This window comes from Salarias fasciatus, assembly GCF_902148845.1.
Source record: "Salarias fasciatus chromosome 7 unlocalized genomic scaffold, fSalaFa1.1 super_scaffold_4, whole genome shotgun sequence".
NCBI lineage: Eukaryota > Metazoa > Chordata > Actinopteri > Blenniiformes > Blenniidae > Salarias > Salarias fasciatus.
In genome coordinates, this window is record NW_021941229.1 from 16,076,571 (window position 1) to 16,088,735 (window position 12,165).

Genomic DNA, 12,165 nt, shown 5'->3' on the forward strand with positions numbered 1-12,165 from the left:
TTTAATGTGGTGGTCTTGAATGCAACCTTATTTTTTAAATGTCTGACAGGTGTTTCTTTGCCTGTTTTTCTTTTCTTTCCTTTTCTTTTTCCTTTCAGTGCTACAACCTGTTTTAATGTTCGATCGTATTCCTCACAGGGCTGAAAGGTGGAAGACGTCCCCTGAATTCACAAAGTATCACTAACGGAGGAATATAATGACATTCAGTTTCTGATGGCAATAGAACTTTAACGCTCTTGTTTTACACGTCGAGGACTAAATTTGGGGATTTTTTGCTGCATTTGACCAGAGTGTGTTCTGAAGTTGAGTGGCTCCACTTAGATTTTTCAGCCTTTTACATTTACACAGACTTTTCTGAAAATTTGATGAAGGGAAAAAAAAAAAAATGTTTCTCATATGCAGTAAGGCCTTTTGTCTGGTCGCGTAAAAACTGAAGCCTTGTGGACAAATGGTTTCAGTGAAAAACAAAAGTGCTGTTGGCGTGCTTGAATAAGTTTGCCTGGGAGCTTCAGAACAATTATGAACCTTACAATTTGTGTGGATTTTACGTTCATAGAAAGATGTATTTAGTTAGAACTGAGAGGGGACTTTCCTAAAAAAAAAAAAGAGAAAAAAACTTTATTCACCATTTCCTGTGCAGTTCAAAGACAAAATAAAAGAGATTCTGTTCAAAAGAGGTCTCGAGCAACATCCTGCATCTTATATGACAGTGCATTTCTTATTGCATGTGGTTGAATTTCCTTCAAGTGCTTTCTTTTGTGGCGTGGGACTTCTCACTCTTGCTTTTCTGCGTTGCGATGTGACTGCCTGCAAACAGTTGGCGTTTACTATCATTCGCTGTAGGCTACTGACAATGCATGCAGATAAAGGCAGCGTCTGATGGAAGTATGAGGTGAGATTGAAGCCGCGCTGCTGAGCCGGCGGATAGATCTCGGTTTCTTTCTCGGCCTGCTTGATTCAGATCTTGGTTGTGGCATTTTTTTCTGGCGTGCCGGTACTGTTGGCAGGAATTCGACTGTAGTTTCTTTCGAAGTGTCAGAATCTCCAGCATGACCTGCTTCTGTAGACTTACCACAACCCCTCTGTTATTCTCTGGGGCCACTGGAAAGCCCCAATGGTGGCAGAAAGAGTGGTTAACCCCTTCACCTGAAGAAACACCAAAGAGGATTGTGGTGCCCTGAGTTCCCCCTGACTTTTCTTGAGTAGTCAGTGGTTTGAAACCAGAAAGCGAAACACATGAGATCCAAAAACACACTCGAATTGACTGTAAATGTGAATGAGAGTGTGTGACCTGAGCTGCGATGGACGGTGTGCAGGGTGTGTCCTGCCTCCCGTTGATTGCCGCCTGGTGCAATCTGCCTTCAGCACCCCTATGACTTGAAGTTGGATGAAGCAGTAGAGGATGGATGGATGGATGGATGGATGGATGGATGACCTTTTCAATCTTGCAATCTGAACTTCAGTTAACTCTGTAAGAGACGCCTCAAGCAGATACATAGATAGATAGATAGACAGATACACATGTACAAGTATAACACAATAGCATGATATCGTTACTAATCGTGGTGACGTTATTAGAAAACACATAAGCAAACAATATTTCCTCATTTTACGTAATCTGGGCCGGTTCCTCCTCCCATACTACCTAAACAAACCACTGGATGATGCCTCCTGATGACCAACGTCAGCCCCTTTGCCTCTCCTGAAGCCTGAACTTCAATTAACCCACCGACGCACCGCAGGGTGACTCCAAGCAGAAGTGACCATCAATCCTCGAAGTCTGCGGCGGCGGTGACGCTGGTGTTAGACAACACATTTGCAAAACCACTTTCCTATTTTTACATGAATGGCCGGCCTCGGTTCCTACTTTTGACATTGCCTAAACAAACCGCTGGAAGATTTTAGCATCATGTCACAAGAAAATAATTTTCTGAGCGGTGCCAGGAACACACCAACACATCGCCTGCAAAAGCGAAGCGGGCCCAGCCCTTTACGCACGAAGCTTCTGATTGAGAAACACTTCCTGTGACCCTGTCAGTTCCCTCCACCGATGCCCACATGATAATATTGTGACAGAGAGACGCAATTACTCCTCTTAATCTGCCAAAGGACATTAACACTCCACAGTTTCAAAAGTCAAACTTCTAAAGAGAGATAGAGAAAAAGTGAACTCACCATTGTGCACAAAGCATAGTCTCTAATCTCTGTCACCCAGTTCTCACCGACGATCTGTAGAGGGAGGCAGAAAGCATGTCAGTGATCTGTGTCAAAGGGGAGCAGACCTCAGCCTGCAGATCATCTTCACGTACGGACTGGGAAAAAAAATTGCCTCAATTCAGAAAAAATTATTCTACTCAAGTGATTCAAGCAAACTAGAATTCTATTTTTAGGCAGGATGAAAAAGGGATGTGTAATGAATACAAAGAAATGGACTAAAAATTACTCATTATTAGTTGTGAGACAATGTCTCTACATGCCTGTCCACTCAGCAGACATGTAGGGACGTTGTCTGCTGGTGCAACACGAAAAAGAGCATAAGAGAGAGACAGAGAGACAGAGAGAGAGAGAGAGAGAGACAGAGAGCGAGAGGAAATTCTGGGAAATTTGGTTGCCTCACAAAATGCACGTCATTTCCTCCTATGACAAACGTGTGGTTTCTGACTTTTAAAAAGTTTTCAAGCAGTGTGACTGCACTGTTCGCCTGTGCTTCTTGGGAGGAGAATGAATGGTCATGTAAAGAATATGCATTTTCAGCAGTTGATGGAAACAGCAACCAGTAAGTTTTCACTGTGTTCACTGTTTGGTTTGTACCCACTGGAGGTTTAAACACTCTTGCATAGTTGAGAAACTAATTGAAGTTTTCTGTTTTCTGTAGCTGTAGGATAGTGTTTGAGCTGTCTGAAGGATCTGTTCAGTATCTAAAGTGACTGATGATGTTTGTTGAAGTTAAAATATACTATAATCCCAGAGCATTATTTTATAACTGAAATCTTAATAATGTAGTTTATAATTTTCAGAAACTATTCTTCTCTTTCTGTTTGAAAACTTGCAGGAGGAGGGTGTATTTTTGCCCCTCTCGCTCTGTGCTTGTGGTTTCTGAATTGAAGTTCCCCACATCAGTGTGATGTAGGGTAATCATAACTGACCAGTTCCTTTCTCCTCAGCATTACTCTCCCTCCTGCTGCTTATGGCTGTTGATTCAACAAAAACCGTGGCGGCAGGCAGAAACCAGCAGTGTGGGAATGCTCTGCAGCAGACTTTAAAGCTCACAAGGCTCGTGCAGAAGGAATCCGTGGACCTCATCAAAACATATGTGAGTATAGAGAGAAAACTGCTCTGTCACATATTACTGCTTGGACAGCATCACGCTGAATTAAAGTCGTATGCTGACACTCACAGATGTGCAAGTAAACTGAAGTGCCATTGTGTTGTTTGTTCTTTTTTTGTTGCAGAAAGCCTCTCAAGGAGAAATGTCAGAGCTGTTGTGCAAGGTGTCAATCAGCAACATCCCTGACCCCACCATCTCCGGGCTGGAGCCCTCAGAGAGGATATTGAGCATCTACACTCAGCTCCAGGCCTTCTTCCCACACTTCCGGCGCGTCTACGAGCAGCAGACGGACTTACAGCTCCCGACCAGCCCGCTGCTGTCGGAGCTGACCGGTGTCAGGGCTCGCAGCAGGGACCTGGCTGCTGTCGTCAACAACTTTTACCAGAGGTTCTTCCCAAACCTGCCGGTGCCGGAGCCAGCGGGGGGGCCCACGACACTACCGCCGTCTCAGAACGTCTTCCAGCAGAAGGTCTACGGCTGCGTGGTCTTGAAGACCTACAGGGAGTTCCTCTCGAATGTTTCACGAGAACTGAAGAACCTGAAAAGCAAAGTGTGCAGAAAGAAGCAACGAAGAAACAAACTCTTCTGAAGACGACCCAGAGCTGGATTTTGATGGTCAGTTATCAGCAGCACTTTACTCACTGGGCTGATAAAGACTAGAAAATACAATAAGTGAGTATGAAGGTGGCCGGTACATCACTGTAATACAGCATATTTATAGTATTTAATATTTATTTTTTCATCTATCTATTGGCAGTGGAATTATGTTAAAGTCCTGCAGATAATCCTTCATGCAAGTCATGTATATTTAATTTGTCTATTGTGTTATGTAAAGTTCTGCATTGCTGGCTGATGTAAATTAATTTGCTGTGCACATTGTTATTAAAAAACATTCTACAGCTGAACTTCTTTGCCATCTTTGATTTTCCATTTGGATGCAGCGGGGTTAGAGTATTAATAAACATCTGACAAGTGAACAGATTTTGCATCGCATATCTCATTTTTTAAAAAAAGTCTTATTTTTCTCAATCGTGCCAAAGTTATAAAAACACAAGAAGTCGTGAGGCATCATGTGCTGTTTTCTGCTGAGAATCAGTCCATCAAGAAGTGTTTAAATAAAAAATCAGGAAGCTGCTGAGACGCTGACTGTGTGATATCAACTCAGAATGACGCATGTGTTCGACACATGGCTCCATCGGATAGGAAAGATTTCATGAAACTGGCGGGCTGTCTGGTCAGTCACAAGGTGTGGGTGTGGATGTGGATGCGTGGGGGTCAGATCCCTGTATGTGCTCAGACTGCTTTGTTTTCGTGCTTTGTCTGTGCATAGATGGGAGATGCAAGTGTGTGATAGGTGGAAAAAAAAAAGCCTCCGGGGAAAAATCCAATAGAAATATTCACTTTTTTAAACAGATCATTAACACATCCTTCGTACAAACTTGTCATCTACACATTTTCATTGTTATGAAGTAATTGTTGGCTAAACTTTCCTCAAGTCACAAGCTCTTAGGAAAATGGAAGTAGATGGGGGATTCACTCTGGGTCATGAATCAAGTTCCCTGTTATAACTCGGTCTTATTTAAAGCACAAACCCAGAGGGTACCTCAGGGCAGCGGCCATTCTCCAGTCTGCATAATGCAGTCATTTTCACTACCCCCTTAATACTTCACAACACTAAAGGAGGGGTGAAGTCCACTCCAGCGGATTCATTCCACACGAATCATCACTGTGAGACTCCAATACACCTGACTCACCACCATGCTGTCTGTATTTGATGTTCCGAACTAGCAAACTGTCGCTAAGAATAACATTTCACACTTCAGTCGTTGATCGGGTTATTTAGAGTATCACACATCCTGTGTGGGATGATCTGGACTCTTTAAATAAACTTTATTTCATTCATTGATGTGGCAACCTGTTAGTAGGGTTCCATTAACATTTAAAATGGATCATTTAATTTAAGTATTAGGAGGTTAGAATTATGCTGCTCGTGTCCTGATGCATTACGACCTTCTACAACAACACTTCTATAAAAAATTAAAGAAAAACTCTGAAGACCAAACAAATAAATCATTCTTTAATAATGCTTGTAAATTATGAGCCCTAATTTAAAGCTTATAATTCATATGCTATCATAAAAAACTGAACAAAAGCATCTGATATCTAGGTTTAATCAGGCCTGAATGGATGAGATGAAAGTTTATCCTTTAACCTGCGATACTACCTTCAACCTGAAGGGGGCAGTATATACCAAGGACTGGTTTGATACACAATCTGCTTTCCTGAGGACAATAATGAGGATCTAGCTGGCAAACAAGCTTCTGCATTTAGTTTTCACTCTTGTCAATAGCTGATTGTTGTATTTTATTTTTAACCTAAATTATTATTAATTGACAATAAAATCTCCAGAAACAGTCCAAGGCCTCAATCCCAAGTTAAATATTCTGACTGCTGCATTTGTTATTTATACTATTCAGTTCTCATTCGTTGTTTTCAAGTAATTGTTTAGGGGTTTTTTTTCACGTTTTTCACATGTCAAGGTTCTTTCTTCTTTATCAAGTTTATTTCAAGGATTTTCCTTAAAGCATTTCATGTAGTTAATGACTTGCTGTATAAATCAGGAGCAGTTCAACAGACACGAGGCCAGACTTGGTATGTTCTTACTGTAAATGGCTTCATTTCTCACAGAACAAACAAAAGGACTAATAACAGGTGTTAGAAAAAACTGACAGTTGAAACATGTCAATACATTTCAGGTTGTGATTTGAAAAATTCTTTCACTCCTGATGTTGTACACTGTAAACCCGAATCAGTTTCCAGAACTCAAAAAAATTGAGGCAAATGATTCCCTCAATTTTTTTGAGTTAGATTTACTTAAAAGTCAAAATTTCTCTTAACTTAAAAGGGTTATTGACTTGTACTTGTACTGTTTGATAACAGTTAACTCAAACAAAACATTCAGCTCAACTCAAAGACTTGCAGTTAGTAGGACTTACATTTTTTGCGTTAAGGTAACTCAATTCTTGTCAGTTATTTTGACTTCAAGTTTTAAGTTCTCCAAAAACTGGATTAAATTCACAGAACTCAGAAAAATAAGTACAAAACCAAATCATTACATGTTCCTCTAACTCAAAATTTATTTGTTTGTGTTATCAATGTTTTAAGTACACAGATCACGATCACATCAAATACATGCGTTTGTTTCCTAAAAAACATGCCTCTCCAAAAATGGAGTTTCACTAACTTCAGTCATTCCTGCCACTTCTTCCCTTTTGGGGTTGCAGGCAGCTGGAGCTAATCCCAGGTGCTGTGGGCGAAGGCAGGTTCACCAGCTGATATTTACAGATGGACAACCATTCACTCACACCTAGGAGCAATTTAGGGTGACCAGTTAACCTGACATGCCTGTTTTTGGATTGTGAGGAGGAAGCCGGAGTACCCAGAGTGAACCCCCCACACACACACACAGGGAGAACATGCAAACTCCACACAGAAAGGCCCCGAGTCAGGCAGTATTTGAACCCAGGACCTTCTTGCTGGAAGACAAGAGCGCTAACCACTACACTACCATGCGGCCACAGTCTAAACCAACTTAAGTAACAACTTTAACTAACTTAACATTCCAAATTCCTTGTTCAGCCTTCTAAATGTGTCTGGCCACTTCAATTATCAGAAACAATGATAAAGATTAAATAATGACAAAATTAGAATCTTTCATTACAGTTAAAGAAAAGGTGTGTGCTTTTAGCATCTATTCCTGAGTAAGACAACAGAGCAGCAGTTCAGTTCAGCAGCAGTTTTTTTTTGTTTTGGTTTGTTTTTTTTACCCTCTGTCGTGGTAGTCAGTGCACGGAATAAAAAATTCTGGATTGCCTTCAACACATAAGTAATTGATCATAGAAATCAGTTGTAATCACAGCCTATAAAACAGTAACTGATTGGATAATGAAAATAAAAAAAATAATAAAATTAATGCTCTTTCTCTTTCACTATCATCTATGCATATGACACTTTTTCGTAATTGATTTGGAATGTTAAATTACTTATATGACAAAGACAATGTTTTTTCTTTAATTATCCGTATTTGAAACAATATAAATAACAGGATTTTATAGCATGTAATTAAATTACTTTTTTAAAGTTGACCTTAAGCGATGTTTTTGAGTTATGCGTGCTTATATATAAGTATAGTTCAATTAACTCTAAGGTTATCAGTTAGAGACACTCAAAAGCAAGAACATGTTATACCAGCTTAATATAATTAAGTCAGAACAACTTTTTCTAAAACTTTGAGTATACTCTACTTAATCTATTTAATTATTTTGAATATTCGGGTTTACAGTGTAAAGGATAAAGGTTTTTGACTTGGATCTGTGTTCAGAGAGAAAACTTTAGTGTTTCTCTCACAAAACTCAGTTAAAATGATACACTGTGGAGTCCTATGAAGTCGTCAATCATAAACTGTTGGAATGAAATGATGCACAATAATGAACCAAACACTGAAGGTTATTCCAACACGTCATTTATTGTCATGGTGCATAAACAGTTTCTGGGAAAATCTTGTGTGATCTGCACAAATTTCAGCTAACTAATTACTCTCTGCAAGTAATAGTCATGTGAAACTTTAAAAAGGAACGTTTATATTTGGACGGTGAAACAGAAAGGACGTTTAACATTTAATTACGCTAAAACAAAATATATAAAACCTGCTATTCTTATAGAAGAAATGTCCTTCAAGCATTTCTTTTTGCACCGCAGCACTCCTGTTTCCCGTTTACCAGAAGCACACAGCATGAACTGAACTCAGATCTGTTTCATGGAATCTTTTATTGTGCAAATATAAAGTGCAGAACATGCACCAGGTGCTATATTTGTGACTGATGAAATGCATTTCGTATTTACTGTCTCACTATCATTAAACACATGCAGACACATTGACAGACACACTGTTATATCCCTGATTATTGAGTTATTGATTTACAGCAGTGACATCTTTAGAGGCTTTTCAAGCGTCGATATTTGCATGCATAGTTTGTGGTGCCTGTTATCCAGTCACAAATATATGATTATTATTGCTTTGTCCAGCGTTTCATAGGTGCATCGTTCACCCCTCCTCCCATCTATAAAGCTCATCCTGGTATTTCATATAAATACATAAACTACTTCAAACACAACTGCATAATACATAAAGTCTTTGGATTTGCATAGTAGTCAAACATGAGTAAGGCATATATATATATATATATTCAGTGCAAGCCAGAAGCTACAGGTATATCAGAGTTAACGCTACAGCTGAAACCATAATTCTGCTTTCTCGGTTTGTTTCACCGCATCTTTTTCATGTACCGACCTCACTTGCACAGCGTGGTTGCGTCCATATTCAAGAAGCGGATATTCATTCTTGATTCGATCTCGAAGCCGTTCAGCAACTGCAACAGAGTTTTGCTTTATTTCACCAGCTCTTTACATATATCCATATATAGATATCAAGTATTATTAAATATTTAGGTGCATTTTTATTGTTTGTAGAAGCGATCAACCAACCTTGAGGAAATGTTCAAACGTGATCCCCTCATAGAATTCATCAGGCTCCTAAAACATGAACAAGTGATTAGCCTGGTCCACCCCAGAGACTAATGGAGCTGCTGTCTTCAGATCTGACCCACCATATGACCCATTGAGATACTGGCCACCTCCAACATGGCGGCATCAGCAATGCTTTTGGCGGTTTCTTTCCCCAGTGCGCCGCTGCGAGACAGCAGCTCCTCCACCACCTGGGCAGACGTGAAACAGCAGTCAGAATGAAACATTGTCACTGCCATGGCTTCATGGCTCGAGGAAATAATATGCTTCCTCTTTTCCCTCATTAGCGGCCAATTAAGTTTGTTGCAGGAAGGCAGGCAGCTGAGACTAATGGCGGAGTGGAGACAGACAGTGACCAACTGTGGGGCTACCGAGCGGCCTCCTGGAGGAGACAACCTGAAACCTTAATCATCCGCAAAATTGATGTGAACAAGATCATATAACACCGATTAACATGAACGCAAATAAACACAAAACTGATGTATCCACGTCAAACTGCGATACACTTTTCAAGTGATCAGAGGCTTACGTGTCTGTATTCCTCCAGGGTGATCGTCCCGTCGTTGTCAGTGTCGTGCATGTTGAACAGAACTGCAGAGAGAAACAGAGCCGTCAACATTAACAGCTGCGTGTCAGCCACAGACAATGTCAGGCATGTGATCATGTGGTCGATTCAGGACACACACATCTCAGTTTCTCCTTCCTGACGACCTCGCGCTGCTCGTCCGTGATGTGCAGAGAAGGCGGTCTGAAATGAGACATGACCACGAGGAACTCCTCGAAGCCGATCTCCTCCACTGTCCCCTCGCCGTTCTGGTGAAAGTTTCTGAGGAGTCAAATCATGGACACTAACTGTTTCTTTCTCAGCTTTCTGACTGTTCGAAAACAAGGAAAGAAGAAATTGAGTAAGTTTAAACTTGCAGAATCAGGTGTTATCAGCATACCTTCTGTCAAAGAAAGCCCCTATGATCTGTGCACGGATGGGGTTGCACGCCAGATCTGGGATTTCATTGAAGTGATCTCTCCTGGAGATGGAAAAAAAAAACAGATTTCTATGGAATACCACATGACTTGGGTTGTAAAATAAAGTGAAACCTGTCGAGCAGGTTTTGATTTTCCAAGGAAAACAACCTGTTGTCTCAAGATAAGCCGTTACCTTGGAAAAACAATCCTGAACCAACAACACAGTCGCCTTAAAACAAAGCTCACAACACAATGCAGCACTTTAAAATCATAAAGGTCAGCATACCGTAGAGTGTTCTCATTGTGGCTCAGTTGCTTGAATCTCTTATGCAGGACTCCGATCTGTTCAAAGGAAACTGAAAAGAAAAAGAAGAAAATTTATGACCTAACATTTGACTTCTTGTTGAGAAACAACCTTCAATTCTAAGATATTCAGACTTCAAAAGCAGATTTAGATATTTAAATATTACATGTGTATAATACCGTGAAGCATCATGCCTCCAGAATTACCCATGTGTGTGAATTTGTGTGTGTTGAGTTGTCTGTGTGTCTCTATTTGTGCTGTGATGGCAAACCTTAGATTGTAACCATGACCCCGAGTTGTATGAAGCGTACAGAAGATGGATGGATGGATGAAAAGATGGATGGGGTCAGTGTGAATGAGTGTGTGATATTATCTTCATGCATTATGCATGTGTATTACACCCTGTGACTGTGACAGAAAGACAGACTGATAGATAGATACATAGATGTTAATCGTGTGAAACCCTTCTGTTGTTTTGGTGAGGTTTTGATCTCTTACTGAGTCCTATCCTGTGGTAAACTGGGTAAAGTTTCACTTACATGTGCTTGCGCTTTAAATTATTCATAACTACTGCACCAGTCCGCCTGGTTTACTTTACGCAGAGAGATCCTGCACATGTGTAATCACCCTTTAAAGGAAACATTCATCATTTCGTAGCTCATCACTTCCAGGGATGAAGCTGGAATAAATGGATTTCCCCTTTAAGACGAGACTGAATTAAAATGAGGGCGAATTTAAATTATATGTGCGCCGCAGGGAGCGCAACACATCCGACATGTCTGACTGCCAAACAGGGATCATGGTTACTCACAGCCCGTCTTTTCCGCCAGATCAACATACTCTGGCTGACCAGGGAAGGACTGTAGGGCGCCCATCGCTCCAGGATCCCTCTGCGTCCTGGCCGGTCCACTTTGAGGGGGGACCAAAGAAGATCCGGGCACGAATGAACCGAAACCGGAATCAGAGTGGATCTCACGCGCTCATCGTCCGGAGCAGCGCACTGGTCCGGTCCTGTTGAGTGTTTATATGAGGTGCAGATCGTGCGTTACGCACCTCCTCCGTCTCCCTCAAGTCACCGGGCAGGTCTCATCCTCCGCCAGGAGCGCAGAGAGGCCACTTCCGCAACCGCCGTCCCGATGACGACACGAGACTCGAACAGCGGGCTGCGGCCTGGATCCTTCACTATCGATCCGAGAACCGAGCTCAGGCCGCGAGCTGTGACTGACACCTGTCCGCCCCGCTGAAAGACAATGCGCAAAGTAGCCACCGAGCGCACGAGGAGCGCTCAGATGACAGGCTGCAGGCTCGTGTTGCATAAACACAGCGCGCTCTTTCACTCAGTCAGCACAAAGGCTCTCCAACTAATGAATTCACTGCTGTAATCCATTTAACTCGAGCTGTCCTACAGGTAGCTCCACTTGTGCACGCTCACTTGTTGCAGGAGAGCAGAATGCATCCTCATAAAACCTCATTTTTAAATTAGAAATAAAATAAGTTTATGTTTGTTTGTTTCAGGTCCTCAGTGATCATGTGGTTGTTTTTTTCTTAACTCCCTCTCCCTCAGGTGTGAACATGAGTGTGTGTGGTTAGGCTTTAAAGGAAAGACTGGGATTTACCCACTTTGTCTAGGATAATATGATATAGAACAAGATTTATGGTGTCTCAGTTAGCACTCTTCCCTCATATCATAATGTGAATTCAAAATGTGCCGGGCCTTTCACTGTGGAATTTGCATGTTCTCTCTGTGTTTGTGTTGTTGTTTTTCTATGGAAATTCCATGGGAATCAAAACAAACCAAAGACAAAGTGTTGAAAAGATTTACAATTAAATATACACAGGTTTCCAGTGGTTAGTGCTCTGGCACGGCAGTGTGACTGTCATGAGTTAAACCTTTCTGTGTAAAGTCTGGATGTGCTGTCTGTGCATGCATGGGCTTTCCCAAGATACCTACCGGAGTCTAAAAGGATTTCGCTTTATATAGCACTTT

At 41.3% G+C, this 12,165-nt stretch overlaps 2 protein-coding genes across 2 annotated transcripts; one reads left to right on the plus strand and one right to left on the minus strand.

The window, feature by feature from the left end:
* Nucleotides 1-2,696: 2,696 nt before the first annotated feature.
* On the plus strand, nucleotides 2,697-4,202 carry m17 (IL-6 subfamily cytokine M17). The gene is made up of 3 exons (XM_030085180.1): nucleotides 2,697-2,776; nucleotides 3,165-3,313; nucleotides 3,453-4,202. The coding sequence occupies exons 1-3, from the start codon at nucleotides 2,722-2,724 to the stop codon at nucleotides 3,915-3,917; spliced, it is 669 nt and encodes a 222-aa protein (XP_029941040.1). The 5' UTR covers nucleotides 2,697-2,721; the 3' UTR covers nucleotides 3,918-4,202.
* A 3,631-nt stretch (nucleotides 4,203-7,833) lies between these two features.
* On the minus strand, nucleotides 7,834-11,418 carry tescb (tescalcin b). Its single transcript, XM_030084845.1, has 8 exons — nucleotides 10,990-11,418; nucleotides 10,161-10,230; nucleotides 9,856-9,936; nucleotides 9,598-9,737; nucleotides 9,441-9,502; nucleotides 8,995-9,102; nucleotides 8,873-8,920; nucleotides 7,834-8,757 (listed from the first exon to the last, which is right to left on the minus strand). The coding sequence occupies exons 1-8, from the start codon at nucleotides 11,051-11,053 to the stop codon at nucleotides 8,680-8,682; spliced, it is 651 nt and encodes a 216-aa protein (XP_029940705.1). The 5' UTR covers nucleotides 11,054-11,418; the 3' UTR covers nucleotides 7,834-8,679.
* Between the last annotated feature and the right edge of the window lie 747 nt (nucleotides 11,419-12,165).

Excerpts from the sequence above, each read along its gene's own strand:
- m17 (XM_030085180.1), top strand. The coding sequence starts at position 2,722 with ATGAATGGTCATGTAAAGAATATGCATTTTCAGCAGTTGATGGAAACA. Across the intron at positions 2,777-3,164 it reads GTTGATGGAAACAGCAACCA|CATTACTCTCCCTCCTGCTG; the intron begins GTAAGTTTTCAC and ends CTTTCTCCTCAG. Across the intron at positions 3,314-3,452 it reads TGGACCTCATCAAAACATAT|AAAGCCTCTCAAGGAGAAAT; the intron begins GTGAGTATAGAG and ends TTTTTGTTGCAG.
- tescb (XM_030084845.1), bottom strand. The coding sequence starts at position 11,053 with ATGGGCGCCCTACAGTCCTTCCCTGGTCAGCCAGAGTATGTTGATCTG. Across the intron at positions 9,503-9,597 it reads CAGGAAGGAGAAACTGAGAT|TTCTGTTCAACATGCACGAC; the intron begins GTGTGTGTCCTG and ends TTCTCTCTGCAG. Across the intron at positions 9,103-9,440 it reads CCCTGGAGGAATACAGACAC|GTGGTGGAGGAGCTGCTGTC; the intron begins GTAAGCCTCTGA and ends ACGTCTGCCCAG.